Here is a 26,893-nt window from a genome sequence, read left to right on the forward strand (position 1 = left end):
TGCCTCAAGTGCACCTGCACAAGCACTGCTGCAGGGTGGAAATACAAAATGTATACATCTGCTAAACACTCTGAAGTAGCCTCAGCACCCAAACAGTAAATAACACTTTAGAAATGGGCCTTTAATCATGGTGAGAGCTTTTCTTCTCCTTAGCTAGGGGCCAGAATGTGGGTACAGGAGGAAGGACAAGAGCCACGTGCTCCAGGGCTGGCTCAGTGATGCCTGGGACATGCTGTTCAAGGACTGTGACAACTTTGTGAGCAATTTTAACACATCTACATTTATTACAAGCGTCTTCCAGCAGCATCACGTGTCCAGACGGGCAGGCAGGAGGATCCTGCTCCAGCCAAAGCCCGTGGGGAGCCTGCAGCAAACCCCGCTGGCTGCAAACCCGCTGCCCAGCTCGTTGCCTAAAACGGGCAGATGTCAACGTTGCTCAACGCAACAAAGGCCCGAACGTCTGCTCATTAACGGATAAGGTGGTCAGGCCGGCGCAGGGCCTGTGCAACTCCTGTGGTTTCCAACCGTACTTATCGAGGGAGGGGGCTGCCTGCCCAGGGAGGGTGTTTCCTCTAATCGGAGCTTCACATGCCAATGGCAGGCAGATGAGCAAAGGCTCGGCTGTCCCCAGTCTAAGGCAGGGCTGGGCAGTTGGGAAGAAGCCTTTTGCTCACAAAGAGTAAGAAAAGACAAGTGGGGACCTCACAGCCGCCCCTTTGGCTGCTGATTTGCAGCATCCAACACGGAATCGACTCGTCCCAATGTTTCCTAGCAATAAGTTTAGCTCTAAAATCCCTTCCCCAAGACCTTCAGAGGCTTCTTCTGTTGTCCACCCTCTGTCCTGAGATGGTGGCAGCACCTCTCCCGCTTATCAGAGTAGAGGATAAACACGGCTTTTAGGGGGGATTTTCCAGGGAGGGGTGCGGGGCAGGCGGTGAATGGGGAGGCCAGACACCATTGTCTGGCAAGAATGTGATTCCCCGGGGGGCTAGCACGCCCGGGCTCGCCTTCCAAATTGTGCCAGCATCAGTCCCCCTCGTCTGCCTTTGCGGGATTTCCTCCTCCAGCCGGGGTTTTGTTTCGGAACAAGCGTTGGTCAAACAAGCTTTTGTTTGCGGTCAGTTGCTTGGCACACATACACCACTGCTGGTGGGGGGACAATGAGGAAGCTGTTTCGGGGGCAGCTGCGGTGGGACTGAAAGGGAATACTGATGGAAAAAGGGCGCGGAGAGGAAGTGGCTGGTTGGAAATTAACGGGGAGGATCTAAGGAAGGCTGGGTGCTGCAGCTCGGTGGGGAGGGAGGCTGGGAGAACTTCCATCCCACCGCCTCACCTCTAGCAGCTCCTCGCGCTGGTTTGTGTTGCTGTGCGGCCCCACGACACCCCGCCTCGGACCTCTGCGATGACGTGTCTAAAAAGCTTTCCTTCAGGAAGAAGTAAACTGTTTAGGGCAATAACAGAGTTTAAAAGGAATTGTATAAGTGAGACTGACTTCTTTGTCAGCAAAAATCGCAGCAAAACCTGTTCATAGATGGCATTACCCAAATGACATTACATACGTGTGTCCTTTCTTTCACATTTCCTGTAATCCTGTTACGGCATTGTCCCATTACCTCAAGCACTGTCATCTTTAAATGCTGTCAGATCTTAACTGGATGGCCAAGGACATCGAGGTGAAGCCGATGGCAATTGCAGACCTGCTGTATATATGGCCATCTCCCAGCCTGCCCCTGCACGGGGCGTTTCCTGATAAAACCTTCAGGTAAAGTGATGACTCAAGGACTTTTACATCTTTTAATGGAGTTGCCGTCTATCACTGTGGCACCCAGCACCTTTTTTTTTGGGGAGCATCAGAGATACTGGAGATGGCAGGTGTGTGCCACGTGCTCGATGCTGCTCATTGGAAAATGCTTCTAACACCTCTGTGAGAGCACAGGCAATGCTCCCCCTCCCTGCACAGCCTGGGCGGCATTAATGGCCATTTGCAGAGCACCCCGAGCTCCTCGGACTTAAGGCACGATTAAATGCAACAGCTTGGTGTTAATTGTTTTCAACATTATTGCTCTCTCACTGTATTAGTGCTAAAAAATGATACCAGGCCCATTTCTTTTACTCCAACCACGAATGAGCCGCTGTGGTTTTTCCAAAGTGCTGTGAGACGTGGCAGCAAATGGGGAGGACTGAAATATTGAGCACTCCTAAGCCCGAGGAAGGGGAAGTGCTGCTGTCAAAGCAGTAACCTGTTTAAACTGGCAGCCCCTCTCATCAGGTTATAATAGCCACGATGATAATTGCCAGCTCCACGGGCAGCAACTGTCATTTCGTTATCTCTGGGTGCAGGGCCGTGCTCCAAGGGGCTCTGGTCTGCCGTGCTGGCCACCAGACCTGGCTGCAGTGCAAATAACAACAGCCTTGAAGCTGAAATGCTCTCTGCAGACAGAAGTTTGTGGTCAGATATGTGATGATGTATCTGGTGGCCCGCCTTTTTAGGCTGATTTTCCCAAAAGAGCAGAGCTGCCCTGTGGGGAGACTGTATGTTGGCAGCAAGGGAAGCGATGCCAGTGGGGACCAGCACATGGCTTCTTAGTGGGTTGTCCAGGCTAGGTGGATGTAGAGTTGCTGTTGGCAGAGCACAGCATGCCCTGCATCCTCCTGTGCACCAGGATGTACAGCAGCATACGTAGGCTGACTTTGCCAGCCTGGGGATGGAGGTTCTAGTCCCCTCAATCCATGGGTCATCCAAGTCAAGAGGTGAAAAAGCCATATAAAGGAAAACTCGTGGGTAAAAGAGCAGGAGAGCAGCTCTCTTCTGAATGGCAGCTGTGTTCGTTTGGCCCAGCACAAGGATCAGACAGCAACAGGGCTCAGAGTTTAGCCTCAGTGAGGCTAAAGAGCAGGGCCTCGATCCCCAACTCTGCCTGCTGGAAAGTAATGGTGGAACAGCCCATGAAGTGAGGGGGCATTGTTCATATCATATGACTGCACAGATTATTCACTTACTCAGGTGGGGTTAGGGGTGGCTTTTATTGCTATGTGTTACTGGTGTCTAAGTGCTGGCAGTTACAACATACAGTTGCATCTTCATGTAAGAAAATGCTTATCTTGCTAAAAGATGGGATCTCCACAATCCCTTTCATATGCTTAAGAATTCTTGTTTCCATTTGCTTCTTTCCCATCTGTGCTGCTTTAACCCATCCTCTGGCCGGTCCTCTGGCCTTCTGCTGATCCAAGGCTGTGAGCAGACAAAAGTCTTCACGCCAGGTCTTCCCAAAGGAGAACCATCCCCACCTGCCCGTGGCTCTGCCCCCTTCTCCTGCATGGGAGAAGCGAGGCCTGCAAGACATGCTGGAACCATTTCCTCTCCTCTTGCTTCCCAGAGCTCCCAGTGGCAAGCTCTCAATCCGCTGTTCCTTGAGCTGGCCACGGTTTGTGCATCGCTGCCCCGTCTGGCTTCTAAATTGATGCTTTTTTGGATGCTGGAGGAGAAATTTTGTCTTTGTTCTAAATCTCTTAATAATGGAAAGCTCGGGTGTAAAAGCACGAACTGCACTCAGTTCACTGGGGTGTTTTTTCAGTCATAGCTTGGCTTTTCTCCCCCTATAGGCACATGAACCATTTATAGCTGAGGTGGGCCGAGTTTTGCAACTTATTAATCTCTCGCTTGCATGTGGGTTGAAAAGAGACACCATGGCTTTATCAAAAGCCAAGCTAGCACAAAGGCCTATGCAAAATCGTCATCAAATCCTATTAGAGGTGGAAAAGATCTCTTAGATCATCTCATTCATTTCCCTGCCAATGCTAGACTGTTCCCGAGAGTTAATTTTCTAGTGTCTGCTGCCGACTCCCAGTGCACCTGCAGGTCTGTCATCTTGCCTTTGGGTTGTCACTGTAACTTCCACTCATTCCCTTGCCTTTCCAAACAAGCCTCACTTTTTTCAGTGCTTGCCTGTGTTGCTGTAGGCCCTGCATGATATACTGTCAGTGGTTTCTTCTTGGATAGCATCACCAGACTTTGCCAGCATTGGAGAAAGACATCCCCATGGGTTGGAGTGTGCTGGGAGCTCGGGCAGTGCCATACCCCAGACGGGAGCTCCATCCCCTGCAGCCACCTCTACCTGCTGTATGTACCAGGGAAGCAAACCTCTGAAAGGGAAGTTTCTCTCTCATCATCATGGCTGTGGGTTCGATACGAGCAGGTTGTCCCCCATAAAGCACTTTCTTCCCAACCTTTGGCTGGTGCTTGATAAACCCCCACCCCGGAGTCCTGGTCTGGCTGTGACATGCACTGGGCAGGGGGTAAAAACAATAACTGAAAGCTGGAGCTATTTATAGCATTAAGCAAATGCAGTTTTCATCAGAGTTTGCTTCAGAGGAGGAAACAGCAGGTGTTTCAGAGGAGGAAACAGAGGAGGAGCAGTCTAACCTCACTTGTAACTTGAGTTTCCCCGGCACGGTAAGGTCTGGGCAGCCCCTGCCAGCCACGGGAAGGTCAGTCCAGCAACTGTCACCCACAACGCATCAAAAGCACGAGCTGTCGATAGTGACCCGCGTCTGCAGAGAATCCGAGGGCTTTCTAATTAACTGAGGAGCTCTAAATGAGAGCGAAGCCGCTCGCCAAGCCCCCTCGTCCGCCGTAAGTGTCAGGGCTCAGCTGATGGCCGCGTCTAACAAGCGGCTGATTTTTAACAGCAGCTCCAAGACTCAATCAGCTCCTAATGGCTCCGTTTCAAAACGTTCCAGTGCATTTTTCATCTCTTACTCTGGAATTTATGCTCTCTTGTTCCCTGCTCAAATATTCTGGCGCTTTTCCTTAATTTCAGGCTTCTGCCGTGCTCCCCTGCCCCAACTAGGCGGCTCATCTCTTGCCTTTCCCCACGTGCGAACCTCTGCCATGGCCACTCACTCTGTTTCTTACTCAGTAAGTTTCAGAAATTCCCCTTTTCTCTCTCCCTGACACACAGGCAGAATTCCATAAGTGGGAAGAAACCCCATGTTTAACCAGAGCTCAGTGTAATAAGAGACAAGGAGTGGTTTTATTTCAGCTGTAAACGTCCTCCCATGAAGCCAGCGAATGCAGTTTGCAGATGCACCTACTCCTGACCTCTCTGTCACTGCATTTATGCAGCGCCGCAGATTCGGGCGCTGGCGCTCCCAATTTACACCATGGCAAACGAGATCAATCCCATCCCTCGCGTTGGCTGCGTTCACAGCGGAGTAAGAATGTGCACGTTTCAGCTGAGGGCTTCAAGCTGCTGAGAAAACAACGGGGGGATCTTTCCCAGTGTGTAACTCCGATAATCAGAGCCACGTGAGGCATCCCCGGGAAGGCAGCAGGAGAAACTCCTATGTAAGCAGTGATTAGAAATGGATAAATACAGTCGAGGAAGGGAGAGGGTTAATCAGCAACTCTTTTAAGACTTGTCCATGTGTGTTTTATGTTCAGCTGTTTCTCCATATCGTCACGGGAAACGGAATATAAATCCCGATGCCTAATTTTCCTTCCCCAAGTCTCCCCAGGTAATCACACCCCAAAGTGCAGGTTCTATCCCCATGCTTCTCTCAGTAAATGGAATTTGTATCATTCCTCAGCAAAAGTTAGATTCAAGCATCCTCACTGCAGCGTTGGAAAAAGATGGAACATTTGTTTCAGCGGGTGCCGTGCCAATCAATAATCTTCCAGCTTGACTCAGCTATCAATTATTGCTGCAATTATTTGTCTAGTTGGATATTTAAAATGTCATCAGAAAGAGATGATTACATATTCCAGAAAGCAAGGCACTGTATAATCAGATGAACTGAATCCAGTTAAATGTAGTGTGGTACTAACCTGTCCTTCAAAGCTGAATTCTGCAGCCGCCACTGAAACAACAGCTTTCTGCGTTATTGTAAGGAAACAGATCTTAACCTTGGAGCAGGGCGTGTTATTGGGGTCGGGTAATACTCGGCGAGAGGAGACCTTGCAAGCTTGGAAATTGAATCAGCCTTACTGACATAAAGGAGGAAAGGTTTGGCTTGGTGTGGGGGGGGAGTTTTTTGGGGTGGTGCAGGGGGACTGGCTTTGTTGGATTTCATCTGCAAATACCATAAATAAGAAGATCCACTCCTTTATCTGCCTTGCCGGGGATTTAAACTCCCCAGCTCCAAGCGCCACACTTTCGGCTGCCCTTTTTGCATTCCTTGACTTGATGTATGTATGGTAAATACTCTCCGTGCCCCGAGAACCCCATAAAGCTGTAGCAATTCTTGCAAGTCTCACATCCTCCAAACTCCACATATTCCGAGTATTATATCATTTTCAACTTCAAGGATATCGCGCCGATGGAGAGGAGACAGAATAAACCAGAGGACACCGGGCAACTTTACGACACCTTTTGGTCCTATTTGCAAAGCAGGGAGGGGAAAATATATGTATTATCGATTCTAGTAATACTTGCTCGTGTGAGTTACGAAACTAAACACTGCAGGATCTGGTTCAGCACTTGCTGTGCTTGCAACTCCATGGTGACATTGAACTTGTTCGGGGACGGAATAAACCTTTGCCTTCCTGGCAGATGATTTGCAGGTGGAGGTGACGTTTGGAGGGGAACCTGCAGTTCCCCTGACCCACTTTGTCAAGATGGTTTGCTGCTGGCTAAATACCATTAATTTGAAAGCAAGAAGAAAGTGAGCCAAAGGGGAAGGCTGGGAAAGAGGGGAGTCTGAAGGGAACCCATTTGGAAATGAAAAGGTGGAATAAGGCTCTCAGGGCCCTCCTTTCTTTCATGGAATGGTGGGAGTTGGAAGGGACCTTTAGAGACCATCTAGTCCAACCCCCCTACCAAAGCAGGTCCAAAGCAGGACACGGGAACATGTCCAGGCAGGTTTTGAAGACCTCCAGAGGAGGAGCCTCCACACCCTCCCTGGGCAGCCTGGGCCAGAGCTCCCTCACCCCCACAGTGAAAGAGTTTTTCCTTATGTTTAAAGGGAAGTTTTTGTGTCCATTACCTGTCACTAGATATAACAGAAAATAGTGATGCCCCAACCTCCTGACATGCACCATTCCCTTTGCAAGAAGTCTTTTGAAGTGTGCTCTGCCTTTCCTTTGGATGCTGCTGGCCAGGGACAAACAGTAGAAAATGAAACAATTCATCACAATAGGTGTGTGAGAGCGAATAAAATTATTTTGGGAGCTCTTTGTAGCTGTGTAATTACAGCACTGCATTAAAAAAGTGAATTATTGACTTGGTTGTCCCCAGCAGTCACTAAGTAAATGCATAATTGCAGGCTGTTGGAGCAAGGTATCTTTTGCTGTGTAGTCAGCCTTTGGAAGGGCTTCAATGGGGTTTGGTCCTTGGTGGGTCACAGCCCAGGTGGACCTTCCAGCAGAGGACACACTCCTGGTGCTGGGTGGGTTCAGAGGAGCTGAAATGCCACTCCTGTTCGAGCTGGCCTGCCCTGGGAGAAGCAGTCTGGGCGAGGCAGGTGGGAAGCCTGCACGTCTGGGATGTTGGTTACTCTGCTTAACAAAGAGTTTTAGAGAAGTGAGATGGTATCAGTGAGGAGTTCCTCCTGCGGTGCAGACAGCACCAGGTCAGCGCTGTAGGTCCCACTGCCAGTGTTTTAAGTTAATGGAGCTACTACCCATGTGATGCTGCAGTGTCTATTTCTCCATCCCTGCAGTCTTAGCCTGTAGACTGCGTAGTGTGTGCGCTCAGGCCTTTGCTGAGGGGTTTCTTTTTAAAGCCTCATTGTGAACTGGATGTGAAGCACAGCGTTATTTTCCGAGGGCAGGTTTCTTCTGTTCCTCTCTAATCGAGACACCACAGATTTCCACCCCCACCCCCCCGAAGTTTTAAAAGAGCACAAAACCAGTCTCAGCCCGATCCCTTACTTGCCAACTTGGAGCTTGAAGCAGGTTTTCTTGGTGGCCAAATCATAATTGCCTTGAAAACGGTGCCAGCCGTGGAGGTGAGGTTGGGAGGGCTGGCAGTGCCAGCATGCTCTTGTCCCCAAAGCCACACCGTGCCTTTTGCTGCTCCTTGTTAATGAAATGGTCATCAGGGAGGAGAATCCAGGTGTTACAAGTTTGGTTCTGCTTAGAGGAGTGAGTAAGTAATCAAAAGAAGTTGAGGCTACAACCAACACAGCTTGCAGTTCTCCTGCAAAAGGCCAGGTGATGTTCCCTCACTCTTTCCTTAAGCTCCCAAAAACCTCTGTTCTGTGGAAACCTGAGCAGTGCTGCAAACCACAAGGACACACTTGGCTTTGGGAGAAAAAGGTGAATTCCTGGAGTTCCTAACTCCAGTCTGAATCTCTGAATGGCAAGGCAATGCCAGCTGTACCTTTGTTTTCATTATTGCTGTTGCTTGGGTTTCTGTTTTGAAGTTTAAGTCGCCGTGTTAGTTCTTTGGGCCAGTTCTTCTTTAAGTGGGGGGCTTTTAAAAGGAGATGTAACAAAAAGTATCATTGATGCATGGTTTAGAAAATAGTTAGTTGTTTTTTAGTAAAACAATTCCAGGGAGTTTGAGTTTTTGGGAAGAAGTTTTCTTTTCAGGAATATCAATGTCTTTTATTAATGAGTCATAGATAAGGAAAAGCTGGTAAAGATGGCAAATGGGACACTGGGGGTCTCACAAGGGTTTTTTGACATTTCCACAAGTGAGGCCAGTCTGAGGCCAGTCTGAGGCCACTCTGCCATCAGGCCCATTCGTACACAATGGGCACTTGCTTTGCAGAAGCTTACTTTTCAAATGCACAGCAGCCACGGTGCTTCTCATTTCACCGTGTCACCTCTTGAGAGAGTTTTAGGGATGTTTTCCATCTTCAGTGTTTCTGAATCCGGTTCATCTGCTGAGAAAGAGAAAAGATTGGAGAGAAAGTACCCTATTGTACTTAAATGCAGCTGCTGCTGTTATTTATTCTTATGACAACAGCAGTGCTAACTGTGCTAGCAGCCACTTCTAACCTCAGGCCAGGCTAAGCACCCGCCTTTTGCAACGAGGAGGAAGAGATAGTGCAAGGAGGAAAAAAAATCTATTTGGCCAGCTACAGTTTCCCTTTTAAACTGATGCTACTGACCACCAGGAAAAGGTGAGTCATGACAAAGCAGCTGTTTCTTGCTGAGGGAGAAGTGGGCCCACTTATCTCCTGGTGGATCCACTTATCTCCTGGTCCTGCGACGCTTCCTCTGTCCAAACCGTTTCCCTTCTCTAGGTTTCAGTTGAAAGGAATCTCAACAGTACAGATTTCCAAAAGAGAGAGGGGGAAAAAAAAGAGGAGAGATATTTGACAAGCCAGATGGAGAAGAACTGAATCAAGTACAAGTGGTAACAATTAACTCCATTTTTTTTCTTCCCCCCTTTAAATACCATAACAACTCCCAATTTATCAGTCCAAAAATCAAGCAGTCAGTTGACATTAAAGCTGACTGAAGAAGTTCCTGAGTTTGGCTCAGGCTGTTCCTCCGATAATTGTCTGGTGGTGAGCAGAAGAGAGGGAGGTGCTTACTGCAGGTTGCAGGTGTCTGAGTCACTTTTAACTTTTCTTCTCTGCAGTTTGATGGCAAAAGTGTCAAAAGTCCGTGCCTCATAGATGCAGGTAGCCTGGTAAAGATGTTTTGGCTTTGCTTGGATTCGCAGGCTTTTTGGAGAATATGAAGGAGAATATAGGAGCTAAGCCACCAAAACTGGTGGTACTGGCTTGTGGAGAGATGCTGCTGAGGAGAAGGAAGGGCTGGACTTGTCTGGGAAGCAAGTGCCAAATCCTGGTCTGCTTGGAGATTTCTCTGGCACAGGGATTTCTCCGAGGGAGTAACTCTGCCGCTGTGACTGAAATCCTTGTGAACACCATTGGAATGTTACGAGGTCACTGCCTGCACCACTGGCTGCGCTGGGAAAACACTGGGAAAACTGGGGTGTCTCTAACAGTGCATGTTCATGTGCAGCCTGGGCAGCACCCTGCAGCAAAACACATGTTGCACTAATATCTCACTGCTTAATCTGACAGTCTTTCCTGAACAACATCCTGCTCTCTGGGCTGCCTGTTTGGCATAGGGGCACTGAGAGAGGTTGCTGCACGTGAGGTTTCGGCATCTCTCCTCCACCAGGCTCTGCCGTGTCCGGCGAGCAGCTTTCCTGGATCCAGCTCTGACTTGAGAACCCAAGGAAGCTTTTCCAAAGCACACTGGCACACGCGTGCAGATTATTCCATTACTCACTTGGCAATGCCTGAACTTGCATGCCTAGCTCCAGAATCTCTGTTTTTTCTCCCCCTCCCCTCTCCCAGCAGTGGCATCTAGCTGACAGCTTCTCCTCCCAGCTGGTCTTCTCCCCAGCATCTTGTCTGGCTTTGCTGATGGTGGCTGTGGACACGACTGTGGGTCTTGCTCAGAGCCAGCTATATTGTGCCTGGAGACGTTGGCTTGCTTCGACTTGGACCTGGAGCGTGCCGGGTGTATCTGTGAGCACGGTACACAGGAGCCAGGCTTTTTGTTTTTTCAATATCAAAAAAAAGATCCCCTCAATGCTGAAAGCAGCCATCTCTTCATATTTTACTGAGTAATTGTGCCAACTGCCCTTAAAGGCGCTCAGATGCCAATATCCTTCCCACTCATTTGTTAACGGTTTTCGGATCAGAAGCTAAATCTGTCACTCGTGTCACTGGTTAAATCACTTCTTTTGGGGGCATGGCAGGCAAGAGCTGTTTTGCTGCTTTTTTTTTGTTAAGGCAGGAGCCAATAACTTGAGGAACACTAAACATCAGTACTGTACTGAAGTGCTGTGCCCTGTCACTAGTCATTTGCTGGCCGGGATGTTGGAAAGGAATAAATATGTCATAGTGGGTGAGGCTTCACCTGAGAGAGAACATTCAGGTTTCATATTGGCCTCACGTTTCTATTTGGTACTTGGTATCCCCATGTAATTCTCTTAATGGGGTAATTTCCCAAATAAGAAAAAGAAATTATCAGTAAAATTGACTGGGAAGAAAAATGTACATGCAAAAAAAAATGTGAGTGGTATAATTGGAAGCTATTTGTCAAGGGTTGATGAGCTGTCCAGGAAGAGAGGGCAACTTTGGCCCAAATCCAAAACCCACTCCACCTGCTTCAGTGGTGAGATGAGAACAGCAATTAGATATTAAAAAAAAAATCAATACATGACAATTAAAAACAAGAACAAAGGCAAATAGATAGCAATCAATCACAGTGAGAAACTGGTTAGAGAACTGGTCAGAGGAGCTGAAGGCGCCGAGGGAAAGTCATGCCTGGCTTAGAGAGGGAGAAGAGGAGAACTTCCCAGGGTCCTGGAGAAAAGAGAAACCCTGGAAGTGATGGATGAAACGAGTGGTAAGGTGGACATTTTTAATACATGCTTTTGCTGTAGACCTGGAAACAGCAGGGTTACGTTTCTGTGTCACAGGTAGGCGATGACGTCTTTGTAAGCTTATTGGTAGCCAAGGAAGATTTTGTACAAGGTCCAATGGAGAGAAATATTTTTAAATGAAAAGGCCCTGACAGCTTGCACTCAAGAATCCCTAAAGAGTCAGCATGTGATGCTGGCTTTTAATAAAGCTTTAGGGACTGGGACAGTGCTGTCAGGAGCTGGTGGGGGTAACCGTGGGAGAGTTGGCAACACTTTGCTTATCTCTTCAGGGCAAAATAATTGAAGAGCCAAAGTAAGATTCAATTGATACAGAATTAAAGGCTAGAAATAGAATTCATGCCACTCAGATTTATGGAATATAGATCTTGTCAAATGAGCCTGATTTCATTCTTCCAGATGACAACTGTGGTTGATAAATGCAGATGAAATAGACTGTGCAAGGCGCCGGGCGCGTTGGTGATTTAGGAACGGGTGCAGAATTGTGGATGATGAGCGTTGTGGACACAGCAAAGGCAGGTGGACAGGTGAAGAACAAGAGAGACAAGTTTATGGGGTGGTCTGGAAAGACTGTCAAGCATGGCATGCTGAGAGCATGGTTTGGTACAGCCTGCTGTGGTCCTTGGAGAGAAGAGCGGGATCAGACCCGTGCGTGCGGAGTTGGGTGAACAGGTAGAGATGGAAGCCAGAGAAATTCAGGTGGACCCCAGTAGCCATCTGTGAATGTGGTTATTTGTGGGAACTGACTGTGGTGGTGAGCAGTAGATGCTCCTCTTGTCTTCTGAGCTGGTTTGAATGGTTTTCACTGGGATTTTGTGCTTTGCCCTAAAGATGGTTTCGGGGCTGGAGGAGGTCCTGCTTTTCCCAAAGACATTGTGTTGGTCGTGGTGCAGGTCAGCTGAGTATTGCAGGAAAAGGTCAGAGAGTCTTGAGAGCTGGTGGTCCCTTTTGACCTTCAGTTCTTCAGTGTGAAGCTGCGGAGGCTGTGAGCCCCAGCCCTGCTGAGGTCTGGGTCAGCTGTGCCTCTCTGCGCATCTCGCTCTGGGGCATTCCTGTGGGCCTCTTGCAAAGCAACAGAAAGCCCCTATGGCATTGCAATGCTGCTTCGGATAACACATCCCAAGGATGATGAGGCATGAAGAGCCCCGTGGGACTTTCTCCAGCTCTGTCCTTGGCCAGCCCCAGCTCCTGCATCTCCCTGCTGTGCTCTCCTTGCTTGTCCCGTGGTCTTGCCCAGGTACTTTAACTGGAGAGCCCACGTGGACGTAGAGGCTTGCCCATAGCTAAGGAGACATCAGTGAATCCTCAGCCTTCGGGTCCTACCAGCCCATCTGGCTTTTTGGAGGACTGTACCAAACCCCACAGTGGTGTGAGGGGAGGCAGGAAAGGTGAATCCCTTCCTAAAGGAAAGGTGAGTCCCTTCCTAACGCCGTCTCGAGGAGCCGTCTCACGGCTGGCAGGCAGCGCGTGGATTAGTGCCATCATTCTCGCAGTTTGGCAGGGCTGCATCAGACTGGAACGTACCTCTGGGTGGTGATATGGTCAGTCAATAGCCTTCATAATTAATCAAGCACTAATAGACAAATTAGAGATTGTGTCTCTTCAAAGGCAGGAGGTGGAGGCGAACGACTGGTGGGCTTTAACCGTTTCGCTGCTTGGCTTTCCCACGCGGGTTTTGCATTGCTCTCGTGGTGGCTTGTTGGGGGGAGGTTGGTACATAAAACAGGGTTTTAAATGTAAATCATTATCTTGATTACCAAACGTGGACAGCGAATTGAAAACTTGTTTCTCAGGCAAGCAAATGAAGAATAATATTACATTTTACACTCCACTAAATCAATGCAGCCCTAATTTTGCCATGCAGGAAATCAATTCCGGTCTTTATAACAGTCGAAGATGTTATGAACAAAGTAATTTTGCAAATTATGGCGAGTAACACGTTTATTGATGACTGTAGTTTAGGAATTTAGAATTTGTGAGCTCTGTAATGTAATAAGGCCTACTGGCAGGAGCTGAGTGAAATACAGATTATACGGTGAAACTGTAATGCATCATTTGCTATTAGTGGACTGGTAATAATTACCAGTTTCAAAGCAGCTTTTTCCATGTAATCTTTAGTCTCAGTCGTAACAGCCCTTCTCATTGACATTATGATTACACGAGCTGCCCTTATGATCCAGAATATCTAGTTGATGGGAATACTAAAGCGTGGTAGTGAGCGCTGGGTGTTGTGTCCTCGTTACGAGATGAAACACTGTTTTCCCTGACCTGGTCCGTAAGGTAGAGAGGGGCAGCGGCGTTACCTTGCTGGCTCCTACCGTGGTGTTAAAAACTTCCACTTCATTATGCTGAACCGAGATGAGATTTCCCCTCCTTTTTTTTCCCCCTTTTCCCCAAGCTCACAAGCGAGCACAGGAATGTGAAAGTCCAATTGAATTTCCCTCTGGTTTCAGCAGACTGAAGTTGTCTGTGCTCGCGTGCCCGGCACGTACTAAACACCGCAGTCCGGTTCCTTCCAACACCAGCCTCAGGATGAAACCTTACATGTTATTCCAAGGGCCTTTAAAGTGTTAAATGCCTGCTGGAGACTACGAGCCTCTCTCCACTCGCCCGGGAACGAAAATGCCCATACGAAGCTTTTCTCCCCCTCCTCCCGAGTGAGATGGGGAACGAGACAGGCGCAGATCAAACGGTGCTTTCTTTCCAAATCTGCCTCGTTTGGTTTTCCCTTTGCCTTTCCCTCCTACCAGGCAAATAGGGGAGATGGAGGCAGCTCTCGGTGCAGCATGTAAAGAGGTGTTACCCAGGAGTGGTGCCTACGGAGCAGATGCCTCCTAAAGTAAACTCTGGGTCAGGGCAGGAGTCCATGGTGCAGGCAGAAGTATCAGAGCCCTCAGAGGGCTCCTGGCTTATTCCTCAGCAAACCTCAAGGTCATGTTTATGTTTTATGTACAACACTAAACAGCAGCTGTAGGAGAACTGCAGGGCAGGGCTGGGAATGAGTTTTTTATCTTCCTCTCAGCTCCGGTTTCGATTTGCCAGCATTTATTTAGTGAACCCCATCCACAGAGGGGATGGGAGTGAAGGATGCACCTTCGCCGTGTCTCACGTCACTCCTTCCACGTGGGCAGCCCTCAAAAAGTTGTCCACCCCCCCTTGTTTCGCCATACATTAGAAGGGGCTGCTTTCTCCTGTCATCATTAGCCGGCTTTTTGTTTAGTTATTTATTCGTTGGTTGCTCTTTTATAATGTCCATGTTATCTCCAAAAATAAATTATCATGAAATAGAGTGAGCTCGCTACTTGCCAAAGTGGCATTTACCATCCTCAGCTTCTTTTCAGTGTGAGAGAAATAACGCGGCTCGGGCAGGGCGCTGGGCCAGGCCTCCTGGCCACCCTCCAGCTCTTTCCCTGGCTCTCGCCGCCTTCCCCTCTCCCTGTCCCAGCCTCAGTTGGATTTCATTTGGGTTTTTTTATCATTGTTGTTTATTTTCTCTCTTGCCCCAGAGTTGAGCCTCTCTCTCTCTAAGGAGCGGGAGATGCTGCCTAATTTCGTACACATTGTTAGTCTCTCAGAGTAATACTAAGGAGGAGGCTAATAAGGTGACGTTGCCCAGCTTGCTCGCAGTCGTGACGCTTTGGGTTGCTGCTTTGAACCAGTGTGTGTGTGTGTGTGTGTGTGTGTGTGTGTGTGTGTGTGTGTGTGTGTGTGTGTGTGTGTGTGTGTGTGTTTTGCTGGAGTGCTTTTCAGGAGGAGACTGATTGATTTGATTTGATGCACTTCTTTCCCCATTTATTTATTAATTTCTCTTCCCAGTGTAAGTGTCAGCAGCCTCCTGCAGCCTCGAGCCTGCCCAGTCGTAGCTGGCATCAGTTGGCGTGTTTCTGTTTTTGGATGTAGCTCCTTTCGCTGCCTCCTCCTGCCAGGGATTCGGGATCCAGGGATGGTGGGAGGAGGTGGGCAGGTTTAGGGTGGATCTGGGCCTCCCTGTCATGCCCTTCCCTCGCCTCCTCCCGTCCCCTGCCCGTTCCCGAGCTGGGGATGCCCCTTCCCCGGCTGCCAGCCCGCAGCAGAGGAGCTGAGGCGGGGAGGCGAGCGCTCGCCCGCGGGCGGACGGCCGGAGATTGACGCTGCTTGTTGTGTTGTTTTGCAGGTAAAGACGAGCCCAGCAGCTACACGTGTACGACTTGTAAACAGCCTTTCAACAGCGCCTGGTTCCTCTTGCAGCACGCACAGAACACGCACGGCTTACGGATCTACCTAGAAAGCGAGCACGGCAGCCCCCTGACGCCACGGGTTGGTATCCCAACAGGACTAGGTGCAGAGTGCCCTTCCCAGCCACCTCTCCACGGGATTCACATTGCAGACAATAACCCTTTTAACCTGCTCAGAATACCCGGCTCGGTCTCGAGGGAGGCGTCGGGGCTGGGAGAAGGGCGTTTCCCACCCACGCCGCCCCTCTTTAGCCCTCCCCCGAGGCACCATTTGGATCCGCATCGCATTGAGCGCCTGGGTGCGGAAGAAATGGCTCTGGCCACCCATCACCCTAGTGCCTTTGACAGGGTGCTGCGACTGAACCCCATGGCGATGGAGCCCCCCGCTATGGATTTCTCCCGGAGGCTGCGGGAGCTGGCCGGCAACACCTCCAGCCCGCCCTTGTCCCCGAGCCGGCCCAGCCCTATGCAAAGGTTGCTGCAGCCCTTCCAGCCCGGCAGCAAGCCCCCGTTCCTGGCCACGCCGCCCCTCCCTCCTCTGCAGTCCGCTCCTCCTCCCTCCCAGCCGCCCATGAAGTCCAAGTCCTGCGAGTTCTGCGGGAAGACCTTCAAGTTTCAGAGCAACCTGGTGGTCCACCGCCGGAGCCACACCGGGGAGAAGCCCTACAAGTGCAACCTCTGCGACCACGCCTGCACGCAGGCCAGCAAGCTGAAGCGCCACATGAAGACCCACATGCACAAGTCCTCCCCCATGACGGTCAAGTCGGACGACGGGCTCTCCACCGCCAGCTCCCCTGAGCCGGGCACCAGCGACCTGGTGGGCAGCGCCAGCAGCGCCCTCAAGTCTGTGGTGGCCAAGTTCAAGAGCGAGAACGACCCCAACATGATCCCCGAGAACGGGGACGAGGAAGAGGAGGAAGAGGAGGAGGAAGAGGAGGAGGAGGAGGAGGAAGAGGAGGAGGACTTGAACGAGAGTGACAGGCCGGACTACGGCTTCGGGATGAGCCTGGAGGCGGCCCGCCACCACGAGAACAACTCGCGGGCTGGCGAGGAGGGCCGGGCGATGCCGGACGTCATGCAGGGCATGGTCCTGAGCTCCATGCAGCATTTCAGCGAGGCCTTCCACCAGGTCCTAGGGGAGAAACACAAGCGGGGCCACCTCCCCGAGCCCGAGGTGCACAGGGACACTTGCGACGAAGACTCGGTGGCCGGCGAGTCCGACCGCATCGACGAGGGGGCCGTCAACGGCCGGGGCTGCTCCCCGGGGGAGTCCGCCTCGGGCGGCCTGTCCAAAAAGCTGCTGCTGGGTAGCCCCAGCTCCCTGAGCCCCTTCTCCAAACGCATCAAGCTGGAAAAGGAGTTCGACCTGCCGGCCGCCGCCATGCCCAACACCGAGAACGTTTACTCCCAGTGGCTGGCGGGCTACGCCGCCTCCCGGCAGCTGAAGGACCCCTTCCTCAGCTTCGGCGACTCCCGACAATCGCCCTTCGCCTCCTCCTCCGAGCACTCCTCGGAGAACGGCAGCCTGCGCTTCTCCACGCCGCCGGGCGAGCTGGACGGAGGGATCTCAGGCCGCAGTGGCACGGGAAGCGGAGGGAGCACCCCCCATATTAGTGGCCCGGGCCCTGGCAGGCCCAGCTCAAAAGAGGGCAGACGCAGCGACACTTGTGAGTACTGTGGGAAGGTCTTCAAGAACTGTAGTAATCTCACCGTCCACAGACGGAGCCACACGGGCGAGAGGCCGTATAAGTGTGAGCTTTGCAACTACGCCTGCGCCCAGAGTAGCAAGCTCACCCGGCACATGAAAACACACGGGCAGGTGGGAAAGGACGTTTACAAATGCGAGATTTGTAAGATGCCTTTTAGCGTGTACAGTACCCTGGAGAAACACATGAAAAAATGGCACAGTGATCGAGTCTTGAATAACGAGATAAAAACTGAATAGAGGTATATTCGTACCCCCCCCCCCCCCCCATCCCCATCCCCACCCCCAAAATCCACCCCCATCCCTTCCCCACCCTGCATCCCCCCCCCCCCCATAGGAGTTTTTCTAGTCCCTTGTGATGGAATTCATGGAAGCTAAGAAATACTCGGAAAGTGCTTGTCACCAGCACACCCTGTTTATTTTCTTTTTGTTCTCACCGTTTGAATGCATGATCTGTATCGGGGCAATACTATTGCATTTTACGCAAACTTTGAGCCTTTCTCTTGTGCAATAATTTACATGTTGTGTATGTTTGTGGGTTGTTTTGGGGTTTGTTTTCTTTTTGTTTTGGTTTTTCGTTTTGTTGTTGGGTTTGTTTTGTTTGGGGGTTGTTTATTTTAGGGCTAGGGGGGTGGAGGTGGGGTTGGGGGGAGGTTTTGGTTGGTTTTGGTTTTGGTTTTTTTTTATTAATGGATTAGCCAGCATGTATGGTATGTTATGGCTGTTTTGAAATTGTCCCTGATTAGTTGCTGAGCAAACACGTCGCTGTTTCCAGTTCCGTTCGGATTGAAAACAAACAAACGAAAAAGGGGAAAAAAACCCAAAAAAAAGAGGAAAACAAAAAAAAAAGGGGGGAAAAAAAAAAGAGAGGGGGAAAAAACCACAAAACAAAACCAAACCCGAGAGCAAACAAAACCGACCATGCTGCATACATCCTGTGATACATATCATGTACAGATTTGTTTTGTGACGTGCGAAGGAAAAACACTCTTTGGGTGACCCTCTGCGGACAGGACCGAAGAAGCGTTGCGTTAGCTAGATTGCTTGTCTTAAAGGACTAAACCCACGGACTGGACAAAGAGTACCCACTAGGGCAAAAAACAAAAGGCCTTTAATTGGGAAGTAACCGACCACCAAGTCAGGAAGAGGTAGATTTCTGTTAGCGATGGTTTAAAATACACAACCCCCTCCTCCCCCCCCAAAAAAACCCCCAATCTGAGTGCCTTGGATCTGTGGCAGCCGATGCCGATGGCTCCCTCCTGCTCGTCTCCGTGGCGGTGGCGGTGAGCCTCTCCCCCGTCTCCTGCCCCTCAACACCTAAGAACGAAGAGGAAAGAGAAAGAGAGGGACTCGTTCAGTCCTAGTTAATCATCATACTCCCCTGCCTTGTATTTCAGTTTTAAAACTGATCACACCAGTCGAAAAACCCGCCTCGCTCCTGGAGAGAGCTTAAAACGAGATGTAGGCTCTTTTCTCCCCCACAAACTTTTTCTCTTCCCCATCGATGATTAAACAGAATGTGAAACGCGCAGAGGCCCTTCAACACACACCACTAAGGAAATCTCTTTTGTTGAAGGTCTTTACTTTTAATAATATCTTTTATTGATCCTGGCACCAAAACAAATAAATCCAGAGCCACTTGGTTGTCAAGCTGACAATCAAATTATAAACTTTTAAGACCTCGTGTATACCGTTATAAAATAAAACCCCACCACCCCAAAATAAGACGAGCCCGGCAATAATGTTTTACTGAGCGGAACAGGATAAAAAGAGCAAAACAGCAGCAAAAAAAAGAGGTGATTTATTAGCACAACGTGGTTCTGTTGGCCATGGAAGACTAGAACAGGTGTATAAGCTAGTATCGACACAGCGATGATTAACTATGAGCTATTCAGACTTGCCTTTAATGTGACGCTTGGAAGGAGTGACGGAGGATGTTAAAAAAGGAGGGGGGGGAAAAGAAGCAGAAGAGTAGCAGTATCTGTCTGTACTCCCTAAAAGTTGTCCTTTTTGGGTTTTTTTCCTTTTTGTTTCTTTTTTTTTGCTCCCCCCCTCCCTCCCACCCCATCCCCCATTCTCTGTGTGCTATTTGTGTTGACGTGGAAGAGGATTCCTTGTTTTATTCTTAAGCTAGCGCCTGCCCCGGTTGGTGTTCAAATAGCACTTGACTCTGCCTGTGATGCCTGTACCTTTTCTTTAATCGAAGGTACAGAGGTTGAGTATAAAATAAGACTGCTCAGATAGGACAATTAAGTGCACTGTACAATTTTCCCAGTTTACAGGTCTATACTTTAAAGGGAAAAGTTGCAAGGACGCTGAAAAAAAAAAACCCCACGAAACAACAAACCAAACCCACAGACCAATTAAATACAAAACACATCAGTTGTGATCTGCTGATGAGCATAAAAAAAAAAAGAGAGGAAAAACACACAAAACAAACACACAAAAGTCCAAACTTTGCCAGCCATTTACTTGACTAACGAGCTTATCTTCTCGGACGAGACACTGCAGCGCTGTGAATGGAAACAGACTCTACACTCACATTAAATGAACGATTTGCTTTGGCTCCTACAGTGCAAAGGATTTCTTTCTTTCTTTCTTTCTTTTTTTTGGGGGTTGTTTTTTTTTTTGTACAAAAGAAAAAAGAAAAGAAAACAGAAAAAAAAAGCAAACCACAGAACTTTTTTTAAATATAAATGTTGAGAATTTTTTTAAGGAAACACAAAAAAAAAGAGGAAAAAAAAAGGATGGAAAAAAAAAAAGGAACCACGACACTTCATTATGTTTAGGGGGAAACTGTATCTTAGGGTTCATCGTCTTGGTGGTGTACAAGACTTGTTCTTCATTTAAAAATGGTAGTGGAGATTCTATGCCTTGGATATACACAGCTCTTCAGGTTGTATAAAAGAAAAACAACGAAAAGAGGAAAAAAAAACCACATGCATTGGGGAAAGGTTTAAGATTATATAGTACTTAAATATAGGAGAAAAAGAAAAATGCACACTCATGTTGATTCCTATGCTAAAACACATTTATGGTCTCTTTTTTCTGTATTTCTAGAATGGTATTTGAATTAAATGTTCATCTAGTGTAGGCACTATAGTATTTATATTGAAGCTTGTATTTTTAACTGTTGCTTGTTCTCTTAAAAAGGTATCGATGTACCTTTTTTTGGTAGTGGAAAAAAAAAAGAAGAAACCCACACAGGCTGCCACAGTATATTTTTTTAATTTGGCAGGATAATATAGTGCAAATTATTTGTATGTTTCAAGAAAAAAAACAAACAAAAAAAAGACAAAAAGACAAAAAAAAGAAAAAGACAAAACCCAACCAAACCCAAGTGTGACATTGTACAGATCCGAGGCCATCTAATGGCTCTGTTGGGGGGAATCCTGTCGAGATGTCACGCTGCTGGCCGTCACAGAGGGGTGTACATATCTTTTTTCGTTCTTTTTTTCCTGCTGCCATACTGTATGCAGTACTGCAAGCTAATAACGTTGGTTTGTTATGTAGTGTGCTTTTTATGTCCCTTTCCTTCTATCACCCGACATTCCAGCATCTTTAACTTCATATGCAGTAAAAGAAAGAAAAGAAAAAGAAAGAAAAAAAAAAACCACAAAAAGCTTAAAAAAGAAAAAAAAAACCCGACAAAAAAAAGAGGAAAAAAACCAAACAAACAAAAAAAAACACAACAAAAAAAAAAAGAGACAAAACCGTTTTGCAGTTTTTTTCATTGCCAAAAACTAAATGGTGCTTTATATTTAGATTGGAAAGAATTTCATATGCAAAGCATATTAAAGAGAAAGCCCGCTTGAGTCAATACTTTTTTGTAAATGGCAATGCAGAATATTTTGTTATTGGCCTTTTCTATTCCTGTAATGAAAGCTGTTTGTCGTAACTTGAAATTTTATCTTTTACTATGGGAGTCACTATTTATTATTGCTTACGTGCTCTGTTCAAAACAGAGGCACTTAATTTGATCTTTTCTTTTTCTTTGGGGTTTTTTTTTTGGGGGGGGGGAGGGTTGGGGATTTTTTTTTGTTTTGTTTTGGTTTTTGTTTTTTAAATCTTTTTGTTTTTGTTTTTTTAATTTGGATGACCAAAGGTCATTACAACCTGGCTTTTTATTGTATTTGTTTCTGGTCTTTGTTAAGTTCTATTGGAAAAACCACTGTCTGTGTTTTTTTGGCAGTTGTCTGCATTATCCTGTTCATACACCCATTTTGTCCCTTTATTGAAAAAATAAAAAAAAACCTTAAAGTACACAGTGTCAGCTTCTGGTGTCCTCATTTGACACACGCTGTAGGTGGCTTCCAGCAGCAGGCTGTAGGAGAAGGTCCCGTCCCGTCCTGCGCAGAGGCGTTTTGGGGTGTCCCGAGGAGCGCCCAGCCGCCCGGCTCGGCCTTAACTGAGCCGCCGCTGCCGAGGAAGAGGGTTTTTGGGCTGAGGAGTTAGCTCTTGGGCAAGTGGAATGTGTTTGCAGGCTGCACTTGTAGTTTGGGGGAGATTTTTTTTGGTGTTTTTGCCTCCTTTAGTTGAGGTCTAAGCCACGACCCTCCCACCCCGATCACCGGCGGCATCTCTGGCTTTCAGTTAGCGGCAGCCTCGGTCTGCGACGGGGACTTTCCTCCCAGCTTGGCAAGGCTTTGGCAGAGGAGGCGAGCAAATAAAAGGCTCTACAGCCCCCCCCAAGACTTCCCCCATCCCCAGCTGCTTTTGGGGACACGGGGTGAAATCAGCCCCTGGTGCACGTGGGCAGGTGAGCAGGAGCTGATTTCTCTCAGGGAGGAGGATGAGGAGGATGCGCCGTGGCTCCGGGATGACCGATACCCAAAGCTCCCAGCACCGCTCCCAGGTGGAGACTGGAGCTGGGAGCTCCTCTCCCTTCTCCCAAGGCCTTTTTGGGTTGGTTTGGGTATTTTTTTGGTGGGAATCAGGTTTATGAAACGTTTTATGTGCATTGTGTCTAAAATCCAGACTCCAGGTCGCCCCCCCGTCCCCCCCTTAGGGGTCTGTATGTGTTGTCAGTTTGACAAATACTGCATGTTGCAGCATCTCTTTACTTTATTAAAGCACGTACCGCTGTGATACTGTCTCTTGCTGTTCCTAGTGTAATGGATTTAGTACTTTTTTTCCTTTCCTTCTTTTCCTTTCTTTGGTTTCTGTACAACCTCCCAGTTGTTCTGTTGTCTGCTCGTGATGGCATCGTTTGTTGCCTGTTCTTTTGCCCAGCGCCTTCTCAAGGGGATATCTGAGACTTTTTTTGTTTTTTTCACAAAAAGATAGAAATATAGCATATAGCTGAAGAAAACAAACGTATTCCTTTTCTGAGAGAGACCCAAACAACCCAATAAAACTCCGTTTGAGTCCCGGGACGGGGGGGGAATGAAGGTTGTGCTGTCGCCAGGGTGGATGCTGTGCCAGAGCCGTGCGGATGCGGGCACTGCCAGAGGGACCCCCAGTGCAGGGGAGACAGGGTCTGGCCCCGGTGTGGTGGGCTTCAGGAAGGGAGTAGGGACCCCCAGTGCAGGGCAGACAGGGTCTGGCCCCGGCGTGGTGGGCTGGAGTCGCAGGGGCTGGCGCCGGTGGCTGTCCATGTCAGTGCTGGTGTGTGTACGCGGTGACGCACGGGACGCTTCGCAGCTGCTTTGGCGACACAGCTTTTCAATCCTGTGCCACAGAATGTCCCTGCAGAGCCCCGTCTCTCCCTCTCACCACTTTTGTTGCTGATTGCTCGCCTTGCAATCAAGGCATTAGAGGCTGCTGGCCTTGACTGGTCTGCCCGGGGTCGGGGGCAGCCTGGCTGTCTGTACAGGCAGGCGCTGGACGCCGTGTCCATGCCAGGGCGGGCGGCGTGCCGCTGCCTTTCTCCGTGCTCTGTTCTACCTATGAAGTAGCTGGATATATGGGCAGATATACAGGGGCCCCTGTGCTGATCAATGCACAGGTATCTCTGGGCTCCACGCACCACTACGAGATTTACCAGCTGCAAAGCACACAACGATCCATTCATTTGCTCATTAAGAACTGCGCGGTGATGCCTTTTGACTTCCAGACTTCAGGAAGCTCATTTTGACAGGCGTCCAGCCCGCACAGACGGGGCCGGGGCAGTGGTTTGGAGGAGCTTCAGGAGCAGCAGCTGTAGGAGCAGTTTGTCCGGGGCCGTAGCTCGCGGCCGACAACGCGCCGTCCGTCCGTCCGTCTGTCCGTCGCCTCCACGATGCTTTGCTGCAGCCTGGCGATGAGTTACCGGCGCCAGAAAGCCACCGCAGCTTGTTGGCTTGAAGCACGGGTGGCTTAAAGCCCCAGTGTGTGCTCTTGAGGTGCTTTGGCACCCATGGCCCACGCTCCCTGTAAACTTCCCTGCGTGTTTCTCTCTCTCTGTGCAAAAAGATGTCTCTATAAATCAGGGCGGTAGTCGTGGAACAGTGTCTCTGTTGTTAAAGTCTCAAACCCCATCAGCTTTCGAGGAGGAGCGCATTTTTATGGCACTCACCCCTTCGTCGTTAGTATTTAATCTCCTCCAAATTGAATGATTAATGTAATGTCTGCGCTGAAACAGCATCCAGAATTTAGGCTACAGATGTTTTGTATTTATTATGTTTCCGAGGGCTGAGATAAATGCAGGAATAAGCGGCACCACGTCTTTGCTTGACATTCGGGAGGCTATGGCATATCTGATGAGATAGAGTTTCGGGGTTTATCTAAGTGCAGGGCTTGTACAGAAAAAGAGGATTGATACCAGCTGCTCTTTCAGCTCCCTCTCTGTCTCTTTTCCTCCTATAAAGGCTGAAAACCCATTTTGGGCAGATGTGTGAGCAAAGCGTAGTATTGACTGGGAGAGTGATGTTGCCCAGAGGGGTCTTGGCTGGAGTTTGCCGGAGAGCCTTTGCCCCTCGAGCCCAGGTGCCCGGCTGCTGCTTTCGAGCGAGCTGCAGGGTCACAGGCGTGGGGTCCCCTCCTGGCCGTGGGGCAGGGAGCGCGGGGGACCCCCAGGTTTCGTGCCCTTTGGCGGGGTGTATGGTTCTGTGCTGTGTTGTGCTGGCATGGCCGGTGGCTGGGATGGCTGCGGCGCTCTTGGCTCCCTTCAGAGTCAGCAGGAGCAACGAGCCCTCCCTGAGGGGGAAATCAGGCACATGCTCTCGACTTCAGCCTCCACTTTACCCCCAGTGAGGATCTGGCCTGGGAGTTGCTATTGAGTCTTGTCGGGAGCTCGGGCATAAACCCTCCAGCCACTCTCTTAAGTACTAACGGAGCGGTTTGCACAGAAAGGGGCTCTGTGGTAATTTCCATGTGCAGGGGTGGGTTTTGAGGGACGTGCTGACAGCGCTGCCACTGCTGCTGCCCTGTGCTCGGCGATGGGCCTGGGGCCGGGGCGCGCAGCCGCTCTCCTTCTCTGCAGCCAGGGCCATTCGCCGTCCCACGCTGCCGGGGCTGAGGGCCTGTCACCTCCCTGGTTTGCTGCGAAGGGCTGGGCTCTGGAGCTGGAGCTTTGCTGCTCTGACGTGTGCTTGCATGCTGTGCCATACCCGGCGTGGCAGGAGCTGGGGAAGGGCCTCCGCGAGCCACCCACCGCGTGGCACATGAACGGTACCCGTGGCTTTCAGAGGGCCGTCTGTTCCCGCATGCCCCCGTGCTTTTGGGAAAGAATAGGAGGAAATTTTGAGACAGGCTGGCTCGGTCCTTGCCCAAAGGGAGCTGCTGGCACAGCCCAGAGGTTTCTCCTCCAAAACGACCTCTGTGTTTCCTGCGTGGTGCCGAGCGATGCCGGACGGGAGAGGAGGAAGGGCTCCGTCCTGCCCTATCCCCTCGCGGCGCTCGGGTGGCCTAGTTCTTAAAACAAACAAAACAGAAACCCCCAAAGACAACAGCAACGACAACAAAAGAGTAAAATAAGAGGATGAGTCTGCCCGTGGGCCATGTGACACCTGTTCTCTGCTCTGTCCCCATGCTCTCTGTAGGTTCGGCGTACCCCCCCGGCTGGCGCGGCGCCCAGGGAGCCCCGGACGTCTGGCAGTTTTCGGATGGAACTTCAAGAGCACTTAAATTCTGAAAGGAGGTGAAGGTGGGGCGAGCGGCCGGCGGCGTCTCGGCATCCGGAGGTGGCCTCTGTCCTGCTGTCCCCGGGAGAGCCTGACAAGTCCGTGGCCGAAGGCAGCGCTCCCCGGGCTCCTCCTGCCTGCAAGACTATCGTATTTATATTTTGTAACAGAGTACACCACTTCTTCGGGGTCGGTTTGCTTTGGGGAGGGAGGGGTTTGGTTGGTTGGTTGGTTGGTTGGTTGGTTGGTTGGTTGGGGTGGTTTTTTTTATTTTCTAACAACAAAAGGAAAGCAAAACCCACCCACCAAGGTCAAGGGCTTCTCGATGGCTTCGACCAGCTTCTTCCCCCGTGCTCACAGACTGTCCTGCTCTCGTGGGCAACCCGGTCCGGCTCGTTGGTCCTCTCCGCGCTGCGCCGTTCTCTCGGAGGGCACAGCCCATGCGGCGAGTTAAAACGATGCAGCGTAGGGCTGCGGGTGGGTAGGTGGGTGGGAAACTGCCATAATAAATGTTGGAGCTTTAGGTTTTGTTTGCTCTGTCTTTAATTTTTAATGCTAAGAAGGGCCAGGCGGCTGGCAGGACTCTGTATTACCCTCTGGGCTGCCAGCCCAATGCTGAGTTGACAAAGGGGAAGCCTGGGGTGGTGGGGGGTGTATATGTGTGTGTGTGTCTGTGTGTGTGTGTGTGTGTGAGAGAGGGGTGGCTCAGCCTTCCCCACATGGCTTACAGCCATGGCCACCGCTGTTGGTGTTAACACAAGAGTCTCCCAGCCCTCCTCCATCACCCACCTCCTCTTGCTGCTGGGCTCATTCCATTGCTGCTGTTGAACTCTGTGCTCCTGGGGCTGGTGGGACCCGTAACGTCCCGCAGCATCGGCGGAAGGTGAAGCGGTGGGTGCGGGGAGCTGTGGCGTTGCTCTGCGGGTGCTGCCGCTGCCAGGGCCCTGCCTGAGCCTGGGTGCTGGGGCTCTGCTGTCGGGTCGCTGCCCCTGTGCCTCCCGCCCGGCTCTCCCACAGCTTTCCCACTTGCCAGAGACACCCGTCCCTTTGCTGAGAGCCGGGTTTGCTGGTTCGGGAGCCAAGGCTGAACAGAAGATGGGTTAAGTGCGTGCTCGTGTGCTGTCTCCGAGGGGATTTATAGGCTGTAGCTACCCGTGCCTGTGCCGGCGAGTGGGAATGGACCTTATTTGGTGAAGGAAAGCAGCTGGGAGGCGAGTGGAGCCGCTGGCCGGCCGTGCCGGGCTGCCAGGACACCCGCTGACCGTGGCAGGGCTGCAGAGCCCAGCGTGGGGCAGGGGACAGATGATTTGTTTGCTTCGTGTCTCAGTTTCAGTCTCACTTCTGGTTTTACTCATCTCCTCTGTTCAGACCCAAGCGAGGCCCCCAGCCAGGGTGAGTCTCTCCCAGCAAAACGGCCGTAGGGAAATCGGTGCTGCCTTTCCCGTGATGGGTGGTGGTTGCTCTGTTGTTTTTTGAAACCCCTGGCTGCAGTCCTCGTGTGGGCTGGGGGCATAGCACAAGCACAGACACTTTTGTACCTTCAAGCTTGTCAAGGAGGGCAGCAGGAGCTCCTCT

At 50.1% G+C, this 26,893-nt stretch overlaps 1 protein-coding gene across 7 annotated transcripts in view; it reads left to right on the forward strand.

The window, feature by feature from the left end:
- Positions 1 to 25,728, forward strand: part of BCL11A (BCL11 transcription factor A) — a 90,509-nt gene extending 64,781 nt beyond the window's left edge. For 4 of the 7 annotated variants that reach the window (XM_061989291.1, XM_061989289.1, XM_061989294.1 and 1 more), the window contains exon 3: positions 15,511 to 17,598. In XM_061989291.1, the coding sequence (XP_061845275.1) occupies positions 15,511 to 17,516 (2,006 nt within the window). In that variant the 3' untranslated portion in view covers positions 17,517 to 17,598. Of the gene's footprint in view, positions 1 to 15,510; positions 17,599 to 25,237 lie in introns of those variants that run through there. The other 3 variants (XM_061989295.1, XM_061989293.1, XM_061989290.1) reach the window with 3 other exon arrangements.
- The last annotated feature ends 1,165 nt before the right edge of the window (positions 25,729 to 26,893 follow it).

This window comes from Colius striatus, chromosome 2, assembly GCF_028858725.1.
Source record: "Colius striatus isolate bColStr4 chromosome 2, bColStr4.1.hap1, whole genome shotgun sequence".
Taxonomy (NCBI): domain Eukaryota; kingdom Metazoa; phylum Chordata; class Aves; order Coliiformes; family Coliidae; genus Colius; species Colius striatus.